Here is an 18,679-nt window from a genome sequence, read left to right on the forward strand (position 1 = left end):
ACAGAAGCACAACATGGGCTCCAGACACTCCCACCCGATTCCAGTTCTGGCCCTGCCGACCCTCGGCTGTGTAATCTTGGGCCAATCACCTGGAGGTACCTCTCGGAGCCTCAGTTTCCTCACCTGGAAAATGGGGATAGTAACAGTGTCCATCTCGTGGGTGTGAGAGGCCTAGGGCTCGGGTGGGTTTGATGAAGAGGAGCTGTTATCAGTAGCAGATCACTGGGGTAACTCTCATTGCTCTTATCTCAGGCACATTCCTGCCCTGGCATTGTCTTGGGCCAAGATTCTAAGCCTCTGTCCCCATCTGGGCCGCATTTCCCTCATCTGCAGGACGCGCACAGGACAGCGTCCTCCACTGAGGATGGGGCTAGACCGGGGCTAGTCATGCGAAGGGGGCCAGTCCTGGGAGTGGGGAGGGTCGGGGGACAGGAGGGGGGACCATAGCTGGGGGAGGGGTCCAGTCCCTTCCAGGACAGACAGGGAGACAGTGGGCTGGAGGTGCAGGGCCAGCGTCACCCGAGGGCTGCCGCGAGGAAGGAAGAAGACGGTAGTAGGCGGCTGACGCACCCAGGCTGCATGGGGAAGGGCTCAGCCCCCGCTGCCCGGCCATCCCCCTTCCCAGGTGCACAAGTTCCTGGACAAGAACCATGACCAGGTGCGTCAGGACGTGCTGGACCTATTTGTTCGGAGCCGGACACGGGTGAGCAAGCCTCCCCTCCCCGGTCCTGGCCCTGCCCCAGAGCACCCAGCCCACAGCCAGGCCATTGTCCACCAAGAAAGGGGGAGGTACCGTAGCTCCATCCCAACCCTAACCCCACACCCACCCAGCCTTGCCTTGCCCTGTACTTTCTCCCGTTCCTGGCCCCGCCCCGTAAAGGGCTACGCCCCTGGCTGGCCCCCAGGTCTCTCCCCTGCCTCTTCCCGGTCAGCCCGCCCAGCCTGGGCCCATCCCCACCTCCATCTGCCTGATGAGTGGTTCTCCCGTCCTATTCTCTGCCACCTCCCCGCTCTGGGACTCCATTTCCTCATCTGTCAAATGGGCACCCCCCTCCTGCGTCATCCTAGGGTTCACGACCATGCACCCAGTCAGTGCCCATGTGGCCCCCAGAAAAAGAAGTCAGGTGACCCCGGGGCCGGTCCCTTGGGTTAGTTCTCTGGTGCTTCTTGGTCTGGAGACTTCTTTTGTTCTCTGGCTTTCTCTCTCCCTCTTCGTTTCTCTCCTTGTCTGTCTCTTGGTTCCTACCTCTCCCTCTTGGTGCTTTGACTCCTGCCCTGGGCTGCTGCCCATGCCTGCCCAGGTGGTGGCCCGCCTCTTCTCCAGCCATGCCCCCCAGGCTGCCCCTCAACGCCTGGGCAAGAGCAGCTCCATCACCCGCCTCCACAAGGCCCACACCGTGGCAGCCAAGTTCCAACAGTCGCTCCTGGATCTGATCGAAAAGATGGAGAGGTGGGTGTGGCCGGTGGGCGGGACCTAGCCTCCTCTGCAACCCTCCGACCCTCCACCCTCCGGGATAAGCACCTCCTTCCCTGGGGCCTCACGCTGCCTCCCCTGCCCTTGACCAGGTGTAACCCCTTGTTCGTGCGCTGCCTGAAGCCCAATCACAAGAAGGTGCGTGATGGCCGAGGTCCTCGGAGAGAGCCCTCTCCCCGTGCTCACGCGGGCCCGCCCACCACGGCGACTTGGCGCTGCCAGTGCCCTTTGCACATGGCGGGTCCTCCCCACAGGAGCCAGGCCTCTTTGAGGCAGATGTGGTCATGGCGCAGCTGCGCTACTCCGGGCTGCTGGAGACCGTGCGGATCCGCAAGGAGGGCTTCCCGGTGCGGCTGCCTTTCCAGGCGTTCATCGACAGGTAGGCAGTCACCCCGCCTTGGCCCCACAGGCCCGGGCAGAGCAGGGCTTGCCATGCACAGCTGCTCGGGTTGTGCACAGACCACATGCCAGCTGTTGTCTGGCATATGTATTGGTCGTTTTGCAGTTTTTCACAGTTTTACTGTGTTGATTCCAAAGAGAAACATTTTTAATCGCGATTAGGACAAGCTTCCAGCAGATGGCAGTAAGGGGTCTTGTTCTGCTGAATCCCTTTCCACACTGTCCTGGCACCTAGAAGTAGGGAGGGAGAGCCCTCTGACGAGGAGACACTGAGTGGAGCCCCTGCGGGGGGGGCGGGGGGGCCTCCTGGAGATGGTGGGGATGGTGATGGCAGCCTGGCGGGCAGCTGGGGCAGCAGCTCCCACAGCCCCAGGCGGAATTTGGGCCCTGCAGGTACCGCTGTCTAGTGGCCCTTGAGCACAACCTGCCAGCCAGTGGGGACATGTGTGTGTCCGTGCTGAGCCGCCTGTGCACAGTCATGCCAAACATGTACCGCGTTGGCGTCAGCAAGGTGAGTCCCACCCACACGCAGTCCCTGGAGGGCTCAGGTTCAGGGGCTTCAGAACCGAGCCCTTGGGCTCAGGACTGTCCCCAAGGCAGTCCAGTGGAGCTTGGTGAACGGAATGCCAACCCCACTCCGGACCTTTCTCAGGCCGCTCCCGCTGCCTAATGCGCCCTCAGCTTGCTTCCATCTCTCCAAACCCAACCCCTCCGCTGCCCTGGCTGTTCTGTCTCCATGGACTTCCGGAGAGGGAGGGCCTGAGTCCAGTCACTGCCCTTACCGGCTCAGCACCTGCCTCCTCTGCCCAGCTCTTCCTTAAGGAGCACCTCCACCAGCTCTTGGAGAGCATGCGGGAGCACGTCCGGAACCTGGCAGCCCTCACCCTGCAGCGCTGCCTCCGTGGCTTCTTCATCCAGCGCCGTTTCCGCTCCTTACGCTGCAAGATCATCCTGCTACAAAGCCGAGCCCGAGGCTACCTGGCCAGGTGCAGCCACTAGGGCAGGACTAGGGAGCCCTAGGCGAGGCTTGGGAGAGGCTAAGCCTGAACTGAGGTGGTCAGCTCCCTGTTCCTAGAGGTATGCAAGCTGAGAGTGGGAGCCTCTGCTGGAAGGATGATCAGATTCTCTGTTTCTGCTTTTGGATGCCCTTCTGCTCTGGCCCTTGTAACATGTGGGTAGGAATCCATCCAGCCAAGAAGGACCCCACCCTGCATCTCAGGGGCCCTGGGATTCCAACCAATGGGATCTATGTGGTCCGAGTGGTTGAATCCGGGCTCGGACCTTAGCCAGTTCTTGCCCCCCATCGAGCTCCTTTGCTTGGTGCCAAAGGGCCCCAGAGTGAAGTGTGGCACCAAGGCCAGGCTGGCACAGGTATCTCTGCCCCTTGTTTATCCATGACCCACCCCCCACCACCACCGCGACACTCCTTTCCTCCCTACCCGCAGGCAACGGTATCAGCAGATGAGAAAGAGTCTGGTGAAGTTCCGGTCCTTAGTGAACACATACGTGAGCCACCGGCGCCACCTCAAGGTGCAGGCCTTCCCCTGGCCCTTCTCCCGGAGCCAGGCCTGTCCTGTCTGGGTCCAGGGAGTGGCAGAGATGGGGAGGGGGCACTTAGCTCCCAGGAGGAGACTGTCTTGGGTTCGAATCCCCGCTCTGCCTCTCGCTAGCTGTGTGACCTCGGCCCCTCTCCAGCCTGACCTCCTGTCTTCCCCTGAGGCTGCAGAGGGTGAAATGAATATTGCACTGAAGGGCGTCCTGGTGTGGGCTCACTGTGGGTCTTCAGTAATTGGGTCCGATTAGATTTTGCACCTGGACCAGCACTGAATACGGTTTGCTCGTACCTTGATGCCAACCTTGGCCTGTTGTCACATAAACAAACACCAGACAAATGTAACGCCGAGCACCGAAGAACTGCACGGCTGTTCCTGAAGGTTCTGTGGGTGACGAGCCGTCTGTCTTTCCCAGGATTCCTCCTCTGCCCTTTGCCTTGTCTCTTTCTTGCTCTCTCTTTCTTCCTTGCCCTCCTGTTTCTCTGGCCACCCCTCTGCCTCCCTCTATCTGTGAGGTGCAGTCGCCTCCAGAAATCAGGCAAGCTGACCCCTTGCTTCCCTGCTGGCCGCCCTGTGTGAGCTGGCTCGGCCTGCCAGGGCCTCTGCCCGCCATTCCCTGCCCTGACCACCTGCTCTCCTGCAGCTGAGGGCAGAGCGGAGGCTCCGGGTGGAGGAGGTGCGGCTACGGGAGCAGGAGGTGGGTGCGGGGTCTGGGTGGCAGAGGGGACAGGAGGGGAGGACGGCAGGTGGGGGTGTGGCAGGCCCTCCCCTCACCACGCTGTCCCTCCAGGAGCTGAGCAAGCGGGAGGTGGTAGCTGTGGGACACCTGGAGGTGCCAGCAGAGCTGGCTGGGCTCTTGCGAGCAGTGACAGGTACACCAGTGCTGCACGTGTGGTGGGAGTGGGCACAGGTGGGCAAGGGAGCCAGACACCTCGTGCCTTCTTCTCTCCACAGGCCTTAGGCCAGCCCAGATGCCCCGGGTGGCCCCCGTCCGGACTCCCCGGCTCCAGGCCGAGCCCCGTGTCACACTGCCCCTGGATATCAACAACTACCCCATGGCCAAGTTTGTCCGGTGCCACTTCAAGGTAAGGGCTGGCGGGGGCCCAAGCAGCCCAGCCAATGGGCACAGATCAATTAGAATTGATGCTGTCCACAGCTCGGGGCGGTTCCTGTCCGGGCCCTGAGGGTCGGGTACGACCTCCCCCTACAGCTGCTGGGTCAGGAGCAGCCTGGAGCCCACGGGGGCCTGGAGGGGAGGCCCCAGGGGCTCGGGAAGCAGCCATTTGCCAGCCAGTCTGGAAAGATGTCAGAAATGTAACAGACAGTGGAGCCACAGCTCGTCATCCCTGCTTTAACTTCCTGTCCCTCAGAAAGGGCCTAGATGGGGCTGAGACGGTCTCTACCACCGGCTCACTGAGGGCTGGTGTCTGCCCCCTCCAAGCCTCAGTCTCCCCTCTACACACTGGGGGCAGGGGCATTTGTGCTCCCAGCTGGCGCAGAGCAATGGACCCAGATGTGCTGGCTCTGTGCCCATGTGTCTGCTGTGCCCCCAGGAGCCTGCCTTCGGGATGCTGACGGTGCCCCTGAGGATGCCCCTCACTGGGCTGCCAGTAGAGCACCACGCGGAAGCCGTGAGCATCTTCAAGCTGGTACGGGCCTGCCCGGGCCGCCTTGGAATCCGTGGCTCCTGTGCTTGAGGCCGGCCAGGGGGCTCTCATCCTCCAGACCCATCCACGAGCCAAAGCCCCGAGCCACGCCTCTTCCTTGGAGGAGGTTTCTGTCAGGGGTCTGGCCACCTCTCTGCATGGAGCTCTGGGGACTGGGCTTTCTCCTCTCAGCCATCGTCCTGGCAACAGGAAGTTCCCAGGGACAACGCAAACAGATCCGGGTTCTCTCCTCAAGGGCTCCCTAGGCTGAGAGAGGGGGCACGGCACACCTGGCTAGTGACCGCCAGTGTGCACAGGGAGGCATGGCGGCTGGCAGGCCGGGCGGCGCCCCTACTCCCGTCCTGGCTCGGGCTGAGAGCTTGCTGGAGAAGGGGCATTGAGCTAGAGGAGGAGTCAGACTCTCCCAGCCCAGGCTGTGGAGGAGGCACAGAGAGGAGAGGAAATCCATGTGGTTAGAACAGAGAATCCATCCGGAGAGCAAAGGCAAGAGGGGTCTGGAGCTCAGATTTATCCCAAGGCGATGGAGCGAGGAGTGCGCCTCCATGGGGGGATGTGGCTGGATATATGGCCCCTGGAGTCTGAATGGGGTTGGAGGCCAGGGGTGCTGGGCGGGGATGGGAGCTATAGAAGGTTCCTGAGCAGGAGAGAAAGCCAGCATGGATGTTGGATCCTGACTTTTTCCCAGGGCTGGAGTGAACTGCCTGGTCTTTTGGTGTAGGATAGAGCTATTATATTGTAATGGGGGACTTTTATATGGACAGGGGCACAGGAAGGATGTGTGAGGGATGCATGGGGGTGAGAACCCGACAGGAGCAACGTTCCGAGGCCCAGGAGTCTGTCTGTGGCCCAGGTCCTGCGTTTCATGGGTGACCCCCACCTGCACGGTGCCCAGGAGCACGTCTTCGGGAACTACATTGTGCAGAAAGGGCTGGCAGTGCCCGAACTCCGGGATGAGATCCTGGCACAACTGGCCAACCAGGTGTGGCGCAACTCCAGGACCCACAACGCCGAGCGGGGCTGGCTCTTGCTGGCTGCCTGCCTCAGCGGCTTTGCACCTTCCTCGCGCCTCAACAAGTACCTGCTCAAGTGAGTGGATCGGGGTGGGGCTGGGAGGGGACAGGGACGCTGGCACCGGGCCGGGGTGCGATGCTAAAGGTCAGGCCAGGGGTGAGGTCTCTGCGTGGAAGCTGGACTTACTGTGCAGCGTAGGAGTCACGTGAGATTGGATAAAGGACTTTCAGGGCACGGTGGGTGGCAAGACAAGGGTGTGGGGAATTGGAATGGAGGCGTGGACCTCTCACATCATCGGGATGCAGGGAGGTGGTTGGAAGTACAGACTCTAACGGTCTGTGTTCAAGCCCAGCTCAGCCGTATCGGAGCTGTGTGACTGGGCAAGTTGCTTTACCTCGCTGAGCTCAGTGTCTCCGTGTAAAATGAGGACGAGAATAGGACTCCATAGGCTCTGAGAGGACACGTGTGGAATGAATGCTTAGGACAGAGGAGCGCGGTGAGTGCTGTGTGAGGACAGGCCGTCAGCCCCCGGGGAGGAGGGCCAGTGTCACCCCCGGGGGGTCAGGATGACTGGCAGGGAAGGGCGCTCAGGCAGGCCCTGGGTGCAAAGTCTACTAGTAGTTGTGACACTCGCCTGCTGTAGGACCCGGGATAAGTCACGGCTCCTCTCTGAACCTCTTCCCTCACCTATAAGTTAGGGGTGGTAACCGGACCCGCCTTCCGTCCGAGTGGCTGTGAGCTCAGAGTACAGCGGTGCACAGGCCACGTGCAGGGGGGGCGGCTCACTGCTCAGCCGTGTGGCAATGGGACAGGGCCACTGTCTGTCCAGGGCTTCCTGTGGGCACAGCTCTAGGTTCTTTCTTGTGGCCACTATGGACCCGCTCCACCGCGGCTCCTGGCCAGGCACCCCAGCGGTTGGGAGTGGAGCCAGGCATGCGGAATGCCTGCGGCCGGCAGGAGTCAGCTCGGGGTTCCTGGACCAGGTTGAAACCTCACAGCCGTCTCAGGATGGGTGAGAACTTGGCAGCAGGCTCAGGGTGGGTGCAGCTAGGGTCCGGGTGGAAGTGGGGGAGCGCCCCTCGGAGTCCCTTTCCTGCCCACAGAGTGCTGCAGACCCCACCCTGTCAGTGACATGTCACTCTGACAGCTTAGGTGGGCCGACCTGGGACCTCTTTGGCCGTATAACTCTGCTGGTTTGAAATACTTTGGGGCTAGCCTGGTACCCTTCTTTTTCAGCCTAGCCTGGGAGCTCTGGGGTAGCCTGGCCTTCTCATTCTCACCTTAAAGCTCTGGCTAGCCTGGGCCTCCCTTAAACTGGCTGCGGAATCTTCCCCGACCGGGGCTAGCCTCAGCTCCTCGTATCCTGGCTCTCACCCCACCCGCCAGGTTTGTGTCTGATTACGGGCGGAATGGCTTCCAGGCCGTGTGTCAGCATCGCCTCATGCAGGCCATGGGCCGGGCCCAGCAGCAGGGCCCTGGGGCTGCCCGCACCTTCCCTCCGACCCGGCTCGAGTGGACAGCAGCACAGGAGAAGGCCAGCATGGCTTTGGATGTGGGCTGCTTCAACGGTGAGCTGCCCGCCCCGCCCCGCTGCCTTCCCTCCTTCAGGCCTCTGCCCTGGGCCAGGAGAAGCCGGGGAGGGGTGCCTGCTGGGCGTGGCCCTGGAAGGAGGGCTTGGTGTGCATGGGGGGTGGACCTGGAATGTGGGAGAGGAGCCGGGGCAGAAGACGCAGACCCAGGACCCTGGGCAAGAGTGAGAGGCCTGAGCGCAGGCAGCAGGCAGGAAGCAGCAGAGCGGGGCCAGCTGCCGACCTCCCAGGCTGAGCTGCGCCTGCTCTTGTCCAGGCGACCAGTTCTCCTGCCCGGTACACTCCTGGAGCACGGGGGAGGAGCTGGCCGGAGACATCCTGAGGCACAGGTCGGCTCCTGCGCGCCCTGCCCAGCTCACCAGTGCACCTGGGAAGAGGGGAGGGAGGGGCAGGAGGCCAGATTCTCCAACCCCCCTGGGGGTCCCCCCTGGGCATGCTGGGGTCTGCTCCTATCCCGGAGTCTCCCCAAGTGGTACCTCTTGGCTTCGTCCCTCCTTCATGTCCCTTCGTACGCTGTCCCCAGGGGGCTGGCGGACGGCTGGCGGGGCTGGACGGTGGCCATGAAGAACGGGGCCCAGTGGGCGGAGCTGGCCGGCCACGACTACGTGCTGGACCTGGTGTCAGACCTGGAGCTGCTCAGGGACTTCCCACGGCAGAAGTCCTACTTCATTGTGGGTGCAGAAGGGCCCGTGGCCGGCAGAGGAGGCCCGAGAGCGTAGGTGGCTACCTGGGCCCCCACAGGTGGCCTCTCAGCACAGGACTGCCCCTCTGGCTGCTGAGAGAGACTGAGGTCTGGACTTAAGCTTCAAGGTTCTCATGGAGGTGGGGCTGACCAAAGGGTCCCGCCTTTAAAGAGACAGTCACTCAATTCCAGAGTCCTGTGCAGAGGAGATTGGGTGGAAGGGGGTGGGGGTGGGGGTGGTCTGGGAGGCCGTGGGTCTCTCTGGGATCAGATGCTCCATGTTCCCCTTACCCACAGGGTGTTTGGGAACAGCTGGGACTCAGATGAGGACACGCCCACTAGGCCCCAACCACGGGGGCACATGCCCAACATGGCTGACGCCAACGGGTACTGCAGCCACCATGAGGACAGCACAGATGGGGAGACTGAGGCCCAGAGAGGTACAACAACCCATCCAGGTCGGCCAGCAGGGCCGCTGTCTCTGGTGGGGAAGGCCCTGGGGCTGGGGGGGTGGGGGTGGGGCGCATCAGCAGGAGAGAACGTGATGTGTCCCCCCTGCCAGGCCTGGACAGCCCTGGAGAGCCTGCTGTGTCCCACAAGGGCCTGGACTGCTACCTGGACAGCCTCTTCGACCCTGTGCTGTCGTGCGGGGATGCGGTAGGGATGGCTGGGGTGTTTGCAGGCAGCAGGCATGGCGTGCACATACCAAGTCATATACATCCACGGGGGACACAGCGGGCCATGGGGTGTCATGGGGACCCAGCGAAGGAGGAGGGTGTCCTCTCGGCTGGAGACGCCCCTGGATAGAGGCTCAGACCTCCCGTGTCCTGTGGGATCCAGCCCCCTCAGGCACCCTGCTCACGCTGAGAACTCCCAGGAGCCCCTCGGGGCATGATGTGTAGCCCTGAGCAGGGCATAGCCCCTCTTTGAGCCTCATTTTACTCCTCCGTGAAAGGGGTGGTCACTTGGGAGCTTGCAAGGTGGTGGGAGGACTGAGTGTGTGCGTGAGGGCAGAGGCTGGGCACACAGCAGACGCTTGGCCAGTGGGAGGCCCCTGGGACGGAGGCGGAGGCTGGTGTCAGGTGCCCGTTGCCTTGGAACCGGGGGAGGCCAGCACGGAGGCAGCCACTCGAGCCAGCTGCTGTCCCCAGGACCTGGAGAAGCCGACAGCCATTGCCTATCGCATGAAAGGGGGAGGCCAGCCTGGTGGCGGTGGCAGTAGCAGCACTGAAGACACTCCCAAGAGACCCCCAGAGCCAAAGCCAAGTCAGTGCCTGCCCAGGGTTGGTTCTAGGGTTGGGCAAGGCTGGGTCCACTGGTCCTCTGGGCTCCCTCCCGTGCTAACATGGAGGCGGCCACGGGCAGGGTGGAGGGGAGGCAAGGGGGCAGGTGGTAGGAAATTCCCGTTTCCCTCACCTCCTACGCCTTGGGATCTTCGCCCTCTGCCCGGCTCCCTGAAGTCCCAGGCCTGGACGCCTCCACATTGGCTCTGCAGCAAGCTTTCATCCACAAACAGGCCGTGCTGCTGGTGCGTGCGAGGGGCCTGGGAGGGGGGTGCCTGGAGCGGGCCTGCCTGGTTACACCCCCACCTCTCCTCAGGCCAGAGAGATGACCCTGCAGGCCATGGCCCTCCAGCAGCAGCCCCTGAGTCCTGCCCCAAGGCCCTTCCCCCCGGAGGTGAGCCTGGCCTGCCCAGGGCATCGCCGCACCTCGCGGAGCCTGGACCCCACACCGTCCTGGGCAGACACGGGGGCCCAGAGAGCAAGCTGGTGTGTCCCAGGAAGCTCACCTCACACCCTGCTCTCTGCAGAAGCCCCAAGCCCCCGAGGCACGGCCAAAGCTCGCGGGCACTGGACCCCCGGCCAAGCCTGTGCTCCTGCGCTCCACTCCAAAGCCCCTGACCCCAGCCCCTCCGGCCAAGGCCCCCAGGCCCCCCACCAAGCCTGTGGCCGCCCCCATTCTAGCTCAGGATCGGTCTTCTCCAGAAACCAGTGAGTGTCCTGTCCCTGCTGGGCTGGTGGGGGCGGCCTCCCAGGCTGGACTGGGAGGTGTGGTCTCACTCCGCCCCCTGGCCCACAGCTTTGCCCTGCCCCGAGCTGGTCCGGTACTCCACACTCAACTCGGAGCACTTCCCGCAGCCCACGCAGCAGATCAAGAACATCGTCAGGCAGTACCAGCAGCCGCCCCAGGGGGGCCAGCCCAAGGCCCTCAGGTCAGCTCTGCCCGGCCTGCAGGCAGCTGCCTCCTCCCTGGGCCCGGTGCCAGCCATGGTGCCAGCCATGTGACGGGAGGAGCCTGTTTATGCAGATGCTCCCCAGGACCCCCTCCCGGGCAGAGGGCGGCCCAGGCTGCTTTCTAGGCTGCGCTGTGAGAACCTGTGGGTTCTCATTGACAATGACGGGGTGGCGGAGAGGGTCCTTCCTCTCGGGGCTTGTGATGGGGAGAGGAACTCGGTGTCCACGCCCCCAGGAAGGACTGCGGGAGGGTGTTCGTGAAGCGGCCAGACCCCCACGAGGAGGCCCTGATGATCCTGAAGGGCCAGATGAGCCACGTGGCGGCAGCACCTGGCACGCAGGTGAGGGCAGGGGCTGGCCGTGCCCAGGCAGGATGAAAACGGGGGCCTCCAGGGAGCCTCGGAAACCAGCTGCCCCTAAAAGGCATGGCCCTGCTGCTGCTTCCTCCCCGGCCCTGCGCCCCCTGAGCACTCTCTTTGGGGCGGGGCAGGTGCCCAGGGAGGCCGTGGCCCTGGTGAAGCCAGTGACCAGCGCTCCAAGGCCATCCATGCGACCCACTCCAGGTGAGGAGCCAGGAGAGAGGGAGGGAGGGACAGAGGGCAGGTGTCCACGTGTGAGCACAGGTGTGTGTCTGCATGTCCGTGGCATGCGTGTCCATGTCCCGAGCCTGTGTGGACATACTGTGTGCACATCTGTACAATTACGTCAGCACTTAAATGACACTGATCCAGGCCAGGCCCACCCTGGCCTTACTAAGTCTGCACTACACCCTCGACACAGGACCATCTGTACCTCCAGGTGTTACAGATGGGGGACAGGCCCAGAGAGCTTAAATGGCTTGCCACGACCACACAGCTGAAAGGTGTTAGACCAGGGGTCTACATCCAGGCCTCTGACACCACAGTTGGAGCCCTCACCTCTACATCGTTTGCCTCACGTAGCCACAGTGACCTTAAGAGAGAGAACAACTCGCCCCGAGTTCCTGGCACCCGCTCCAGCGGCTCCTCCCTGGCCTGGGATCTGCCCACTCCCAGCCTTGCCGCCCCCACCTCCCTCGGCCCTCTGTCCCTCGGTGTTCCTGGGGCACACCAGTCACTCCCGCCTCACTCCTGCCCCGCCGCTCCTGCCTGAGTGCTCTGCCCCCAACATCTCTGCCTTCCTGCCCCTTCTTGCCGAGGTCTCCATGTCACCTCCTCAGAGAGGTCTGCCAGCCCACCCGGCCCGAGGACCCTCAGACCTTCCCTAAATCACCCGTTTTATTTCCACCTCGTAGCTCCTAGCACGAAGAGTTTCGTCATTTCAAATGGTCTGTTTCACCCACATCTGCCAGGAGACTCTAAGTCAGTGATGGCGAACCTTTTGAGCTCGGCGTGTCAGCATTTTGAAGAACCCTTACTTAACTCTGGTGCCGTGTCACATATAGAAATTTTTTTGATATTTGCAACCATAGTAAAGACATATTTTTGATATTTATTTTATATATTTAAATGCCATTTCACAAAGAAAAATCAACCAAAAAAATGAGTTCGCGTGTCACCTCTGACATGCGTGTCATAGGTTCACCATCACTGCTCTAAGTCAAGGCAGGCGCCTTGTGACACCCTCAGCCCCTGGCATAGGCCTGCACACACTGGGTGCCTGTTTACTAGCCGGTTGGGCTGTAGCAGCGTTCTGCATGCGTGTGATCAGGTGTGTCTGTGGCCAAGGGTGTGGGCTGCCACTCTACTGCCTCCCCTCACGCCTGCGATTGCTGTGCTCCCCAGCGCTGCCCTCGAGGTCGCTGGAGCCCGCCGAGGACCCAGTGCAGACACAGCTGCACCGCCTCCCCAACTCCAGTTTCTATGGCTACCAGGACACCCCCTGGCAGATCTTCCTGCGCAAAGAGGTGCCGGGGCAGGGGAGGGGCTGACTAGGGCCAGAGGGAACACCCAGATTGGAGAACCAGGCCAGGGTGGAGCTGAGCTAGGCACCTGCCGCTGCTCCAGGGCGGGACTGCACCTGGGGGCAGATCCAGGTGTGAAGCGAAGTGAGGGGCCTTTGGAGGTCCTCACTGAAGCCCCACCCCCACAGGTGTTTTACCCGAAGGACAGCTACAGCCACCCCGTGCAGCTAGACCTCCTGTTCCGGCAGGTGAGGGCCTCTCTTCCCTTTCTGCCTCAGTGTACTCAGCAGGGCAATGGGCACATGGACTACCTGTCTGCAGATTCTGCTGCTGCACCCAGAGTTGGGCTCCTTGACCGTGGTGTGGATGGGAAGCTGTTCTACTGCACCCCTATTCCCATGGTTAGGGTCACAAGCCCACAGTCCCATCTGACCAGGCTCGTGGTTTGTCTGAGCTAGATAGACCCATTGTATAGATGAAGACACCAAGGCCGGGAGGGGTGGCATGACCTGGAGGGAAGGAGAAAGGAGAGGGTCTTTGTGAGTGAGATCTGATTTACCCAGAGGACCCCACAGCTGCACACATGGAACCCCCGCTCGTCCTAGAACAGTCCAGCCTGGGCTCCCAGGTGGTGGAGTCCCTCGGGCCACCCGCATCACAGCTCAGCTCATTCCCGCAGATCCTGCATGACACACTCTCCGAGGCCTGCGTGCGCATCTCCGAGGACGAGAGGCTCAAGATGAAGGCTCTATTTGGTACCGCAGGGAGGTGGGGAGGGATGAGCCCCGCCCCACTCACCTCCCAGACACCCCTCCTTGCTCAGCTGCTAGGCTCTACCATGGCCAGGCGGCAAGTCTGCGTCAGCTCTGCCTGACCAGCTGGGGGGCCGGGCCGTCTGTCTGCCTCGGATCCTGGCTTCCCCGTCGGCACTGAGAGCAGATGATCCCCTGCCGTCTGCGGAGTCGGGCTCCCTCCCTGCAGCGGGGCCTGCACGGGGCGGGGAGGCTCCTGACGCCCCTGCATCCCTCAGCCCAGAGCCAGCTGGACACGCAGAGGCCGCTGGTGACGGAGAGCGTGAAGCGGGCTGTGGTCAACACCGCACGCGACAGCTGGGAGGTCTACTTCTCCCGCCTCTTCCCCGCCACGGTGCGAGCCGCTGCCAGCCTGCCCACCCCGCCCAGCCCGGGGCTTAGGGCAAGGCTGACGTGCCCTTGTCCCCACCCAGGGCAGCGTGGGCACGGGCGTGCAGATCCTAGCTGTGTCCCACACAGGCATCAAGCTCCTGCAGATGGCCAGGGGCAGCTGGGAGGCCAGCGGGCAGCTGCGTGTCCTGCGCACGTACAGGTGCTGGCAGCGGGTGAAAACGGGGCTCGCTGGACACTGGGGCACAGACTGGCATCAGCATTTCCTCACTGTCTCTCCGAGCACCAACATGGTGCCCAGCCCTTGAACCCAGCCCATTTTAGAGACGGGGACCTGGGCTCAGGGAGGGAGGTGCTTGGCTCAGGCTCACGGCTAGGAAGTAGATGAGCTGGGAACCCGCCGGCCATCCTGCCCCCCAGACCACACCCAGCCCTGCCCCACGGAGCTCACTGTGGTCGGACCGTGTGGTCCGCAGCCACTGCCCGTGCGCCTGGAAGGGGAAGGGGCCCAGGGAGAGACCTGCTGAGTCCTCTGCAGCCACGGAGTGACGGGGCGGGAGGCTGGGCAAGCTCCTGGGCCGGGGCTGGTGGAGTCCGGGAGTGGGACAGGCGGGCCCAGGAGCAGGATGGCTGGGGAGAGGGCGTCCCCTGGCCACAGGCCCTGCCCTCACGCGCCTGTCCCCCAGCTTTGCGGACATCCTGTTTGTGACCATCCCCTCCCGGAACATGCTGGAGTTCAACCTGGCCAGCGAGAAGGTCATCCTCTTCTCGGCCCGCGCTCAGCAGGTCAAGACCCTGGTGGACGACTTCATCCTGGAGCTGAAGAAGGTCAGGGTCCTCCCACAGAGCCCGCGGGAGCTGAGGCCCAGGACAGGCTCTGCACCCCGCACCGGCCACCCTGCCCGGGAGCAGGGGCGTGTGCTGGCCAGTGGCCGCGTCACAGACTTCTGTGGCCGTCCACAGATTGCCTTTTGCCTCTGCTGCTCCTCAGCCAGGCGCCTCCTCTGAGCTCCACAGCTGCTGTGCTCCTCAGCCTGCTCGGCCACTGCGCCACCTCTGCTCCCTGCGTGGCCGTGCCCCACAGGGCGGCCCGGCCCAGCGCAGGCTGCTCCGCCTCAGGCCCGTGGGGGGCAGGGGCGGCGGGCGGTGCGGCATGTACCTGTGCTCCAGCACCATCTGCATGCCTCAGGCCCGGGCCTCTGCCCTCCGACCTTCTATCCAGGATGCCCCTTCCTCTTTCGCTTAGAAAACGTTCTCTGATGAATTGGGGAGGAACACCTGTGGGCGTGGGGGGCAGGGGAGAGGCCTGGCCTCTGGGAGGCGGGAAAGGGCCTGTGGCCTCACCCCGCCCCTGGCCACCCAGGACTCAGACTATGTGGTTGCTGTGAGGAACTTCCTGCCTGAGGACCCGTCGCTGCTGGCCTTCCACAAGGGCGACATCATCCACCTGCAGCCCCCCGAGCCGCCCCGCCCCGGTCGGTGCCTGGGGTGGGGTGGGCACGAGCGGGGGGTCTGGGCCAGGGCCTCCCTGGCAGTTGCTGACACGTATGCCGGCCGCAGGCTACAGTGCCGGCTGTGTCGTCCGCAAGAAGGTGGTGTATCTGGAGGAGCTGCAGCGGAGAGGCCCTGACTTCGGTGGGTCCCGGGGTCCCCTGCCCAGCTTCAGCGCCCAAACCGCAGAGCCCACACAGCGTCCGGCTGCCCGCACTCACACCACCAGGCAGGACGGGCCGCAGGGCGGAGTGCTCCGGCCTGGCCAGGCCTCCCAGGGACCGGCGGCCACCCGCCCAGCCCTCCGCCTGCCGATCTGGCAGAAGGGTCTCTGTGGGCATCGGCGTTTCCGTTAGTGGCGGATCCCTCTGTGCCACACGTGCCGCCCCCCTTCCCGAGGGAATGCCCTCCCTTCCCAAGCCCAGGCCCCTCCACCGGGGAGCTGGAGGGCAGGCCGTGTCCTGAGAGCCCTCAGTCCCAGGGAGCCACCTGCTCGCCTCAGACTCCTCCCCTGCCCCCTAGGCTGGCGGCTCGGGACCACCCACGGGCGCGTGGGACGCTTCCCTTCCGAGCTGGTGCAGCCCGTGGCTGCCCCCGACTTCTTGCAGCTGCCCGCGGAGCCCAGCCGGGGTCGTGCCGCCGCCGTGGCCGCCGCCGTGGCCTCCACGGCTGCTGCATGGGAGGTGGGCCGCAGGAGAGAGGTGAGGCCGGTGGCCAGGCCAGTTGGGTAGAGACCGCAGGGGGTCATCTGACCGGAGGTGGAAGGGAACAAGGTCGGCCAATCCCGGGGTGGGGTGAAGGGGGTAGGGCTAGCCATTCTGTGACCTGTGGCATGTGACCAGCGATGGTTGGAGATTTGGCCAAATGGGTAGAGAAGGGTGGAGTCAGCAGAAGGACTGCGACCAGGCCACGGTGGCAGGATGGGGCCGTGAGGGGGGCAGGGCCGAGCAGGTGGGGTGGTGGTAGCGACGGGTGGAGTGAGGTAAAGCTACGTTGTAAGGGCAAGGTCAGCTTGCCCCGGCATCTGGAGAGACCCGCCCTGGGCAGGGGTGCGCCTGGTGGGGGGGCATGGCCACGTGGGTCGGGATGGGCCCACTGGGCATGTGGAGCTGTGACCTGGTCGAGGGGGTGGGGGTGGGGCAACCTGAGAGCCTGGGCGCATTCACCTGGGGTTGAGTTGAGTCAGGTTTGACGGGGACGGTGGGGTGGGTGGGCGGTTGGACAGGCCCTCCCAGCTCCTGCCCCTGCAGGGTTCCCCCATCAGGACTGGCTCGGCTGATCGTGGGGAGGACGGGCTGGCTCCCCCACCACGCACAATGCTGGCGTTTGCCCAGAAGTATTTCCGAGACCCTCAGAGGAGACCCCAGTGAGTGGTGACCCCACCCCAGTCCCCACACAGAGGAGTTCCTGCTGGGGCTTCTTGCCGTGTCCAAGGGCAAGGCCTTCCTCTGTGAGGGGGAGAAACCTCAGGCATGAGGCCACCTGCAGCCATGGTGGGAGCCTGGCGGGGTGGGGGTGGGGCTGCAGGCTGCGCCAATGGTCTGCCCCTCTGCTTCCTGTCCTAGGGACGGCCTCAGGCTCAAATCCAAGGAGAGCCGGGAGTCCAGAACCTTGGAGGACATGCTTTGCTTCACCAAGGTGCCAGCCCTAGGCCTCAGTTTCCCCATCTGTAAAATGGTGGTGCAGGCCTTGGAGCAAACAGCCTTGTCCTCAGAGTGACCCCCACCCTCAGCACCTGAGGGCCTGCGAGCGCCTCTGTCTCCCTGTCCGCCCGGCTCCCTGTGCATGACCTGGACCCCCTGTCTGAGACGGGACATGCCACGCGGCCCCCTCTGTGCGGCCTGCCCCCCATCCTGACGCACCTCCTCCCTGACAGAGCCCGCTCCAGGAGTCCCTCATCGAGCTCAGCGACGCCAGCCTCAGCAAGATGGCCTCCGACATGTTCCTAGGTGTGGGGTGGGCTTGACCCTGGGCCGGGGGCCAGCACCACCTGCCCCTGCTCATCACCCCGCCCCTGCTCCTCAGACCCCCCCCCCGCAGCCAGACATGGGGCTCCTCTAAGAAAGAGAAACCCCAGCGGCCCCTGGCCACAGCCTCTCAGAGAGGGGCCTCCTGGGGTCCCCGAGGGCGGGCAGCTCAGGTCTGGGGCTGAGTGGGGTGTTCCCTGCAGCCGTGATGCGGTTCATGGGGGATGCCCCGCTGAAGGGCCAGCGCGAACGGGATGTGCTCTGCACCCTCCTGAAGGTCAGTTTGCCCACTTTGCCGTGCGCTCTCTCCTGGTCTGTGACTCGGTTTCCCCATCAGCAACCAGAGTTGCAGGACTTTGGGGTGGGCAGCTTCTAGTGTGGCCCAAGGAGGAGTGCATCCGCCGGAGGGAGGGGCTGGAGAGGGACACGGGGCCTACCTCACACGCCCGCTCTGTTCTCCGTGCCGGCCTGTGGGTGACCTGCCCGCCCTGCAGCTGTGCGCCGAGCAGGAGGCCCTGCGGGACGAGTGCTACTGCCAGGTGGTGAAGCAGCTCACAGACCGCGCCAGCAGCGACCAGTGCGTGAGCCACTGTGCCCCTGCCCTCCCGTCCCTCCAGGAGCACAGCCCCGCCTCCCGCTGTCGGGCCTGGCCCTCCCAGCCTCTCTCCCCAGCCCTCTCCTCACTCAGTAGACAGCGTGCGGACCCGGAATTGCTTGGTCCGAGACCAGCACTCCTGCTCCTGGCACTTCAGCGTCCTCCCTATCAAATGGTAGTGATCACGTGTGAATCCAGGTTACTGGTGGCAGGTGCCAGAAACGCAGCCTAAGCTGGTTTAAGCAAAAAAGGGTCCCGGTGATTGGAGAGGCCGATGTCGGCGCTCAGGCATGGCTAGCGCCCGGTGTCGGCAGCAAGCAGGCTTGCCCTGTGTCCTGGCTGCTTCCTCAGCGGCGATGCCGTCCCCAAGCACCACCCCAGCCATTTGCAAGGTGGCCCACAGAGGCTGTCCCCAGTCCACAGAGGCTGGGGGTGCAGAGCTGTGATTGGCTGACCTGGGTCACATTCCTGTCCCTAAAGCCATCACTGCAGCCAGAGGGAAGCTGAGCTCTCATTTGGCCAGACCTGGCTCCCCTGCGCGGCCACGGCACATGGCCCTCGTGAGGGTGGTGTGGGCAAGGGACGCCCCTGTGCTCCCAGGCACTAGAGGCCCCACAGGCGAAGCCCTCCCGCAGGGCTCACGGGAGAGCACACAGCCAGTGCGCAAGCGTGTGCTGCTCTCATTGCCACTGGCTCACTGTCCTGTCCCTGTGTCCCGCCCCCCCCCCCCCCGCCCCGCCTTCCTGGGAATTTTAGAGCCACTCGCACATGCTCCTGTCCCCACGCCCACCTAGGCCTCCCCTGCCACTACCTTCCTACAGCCCCCCTCCCCCGGGCTCCCCCTCATGGACCTTTGCCCAGGAGCCTCAGGGAGAGTCTCCCCAGGGAAGGTGTTCCCTGGTGCATGTCGGGGCCTCGGGCCCTTCCTTGCCTCCCTCCCTGGCCTCAAGCAGAACCTACCTCCTGCCTGGTGCTGGGGCCACCACCGTGCCC

General features: G+C 63.9%; 1 protein-coding gene across 1 annotated transcript in view; it reads left to right on the forward strand.

Moving 5' to 3' along the window:
• The window catches only part of MYO15A (myosin XVA), a 58,579-nt gene that overhangs the window by 25,456 nt on the left and 14,444 nt on the right, over nt 1-18,679 (forward strand). Inside the window, exons 19-56 of the mRNA XM_070394518.1 lie at nt 626-703; nt 1,302-1,450; nt 1,567-1,612; nt 1,729-1,853; nt 2,267-2,384; nt 2,684-2,859; nt 3,319-3,403; nt 4,070-4,123; nt 4,217-4,298; nt 4,381-4,511; nt 4,980-5,075; nt 5,944-6,179; nt 7,491-7,672; nt 7,950-8,022; nt 8,217-8,408; nt 8,673-8,833; nt 8,938-9,032; nt 9,527-9,641; nt 9,836-9,903; nt 9,975-10,052; nt 10,186-10,366; nt 10,455-10,587; nt 10,845-10,950; nt 11,100-11,172; nt 12,373-12,494; nt 12,680-12,739; nt 13,171-13,246; nt 13,522-13,637; nt 13,717-13,835; nt 14,320-14,461; nt 14,997-15,108; nt 15,194-15,268; nt 15,647-15,825; nt 16,375-16,490; nt 16,690-16,762; nt 17,001-17,073; nt 17,295-17,368; nt 17,586-17,668. Of these exons, the coding sequence (XP_070250619.1) occupies nt 626-703; nt 1,302-1,450; nt 1,567-1,612; nt 1,729-1,853; nt 2,267-2,384; nt 2,684-2,859; nt 3,319-3,403; nt 4,070-4,123; nt 4,217-4,298; nt 4,381-4,511; nt 4,980-5,075; nt 5,944-6,179; nt 7,491-7,672; nt 7,950-8,022; nt 8,217-8,408; nt 8,673-8,833; nt 8,938-9,032; nt 9,527-9,641; nt 9,836-9,903; nt 9,975-10,052; nt 10,186-10,366; nt 10,455-10,587; nt 10,845-10,950; nt 11,100-11,172; nt 12,373-12,494; nt 12,680-12,739; nt 13,171-13,246; nt 13,522-13,637; nt 13,717-13,835; nt 14,320-14,461; nt 14,997-15,108; nt 15,194-15,268; nt 15,647-15,825; nt 16,375-16,490; nt 16,690-16,762; nt 17,001-17,073; nt 17,295-17,368; nt 17,586-17,668 (4,253 nt within the window). The remainder of the gene's footprint in view (nt 1-625; nt 704-1,301; nt 1,451-1,566; nt 1,613-1,728; nt 1,854-2,266; nt 2,385-2,683; nt 2,860-3,318; nt 3,404-4,069; nt 4,124-4,216; nt 4,299-4,380; nt 4,512-4,979; nt 5,076-5,943; nt 6,180-7,490; nt 7,673-7,949; nt 8,023-8,216; nt 8,409-8,672; nt 8,834-8,937; nt 9,033-9,526; nt 9,642-9,835; nt 9,904-9,974; nt 10,053-10,185; nt 10,367-10,454; nt 10,588-10,844; nt 10,951-11,099; nt 11,173-12,372; nt 12,495-12,679; nt 12,740-13,170; nt 13,247-13,521; nt 13,638-13,716; nt 13,836-14,319; nt 14,462-14,996; nt 15,109-15,193; nt 15,269-15,646; nt 15,826-16,374; nt 16,491-16,689; nt 16,763-17,000; nt 17,074-17,294; nt 17,369-17,585; nt 17,669-18,679) is intronic.

The sequence above is a fragment of the Myotis yumanensis genome, unplaced genomic scaffold (genome assembly GCF_028538775.1).
Source record: "Myotis yumanensis isolate MYYU_CA2020_CCGP unplaced genomic scaffold, mMyoYum1.0.hap1 SCAF_16, whole genome shotgun sequence".
Lineage (NCBI taxonomy): Eukaryota > Metazoa > Chordata > Mammalia > Chiroptera > Vespertilionidae > Myotis > Myotis yumanensis.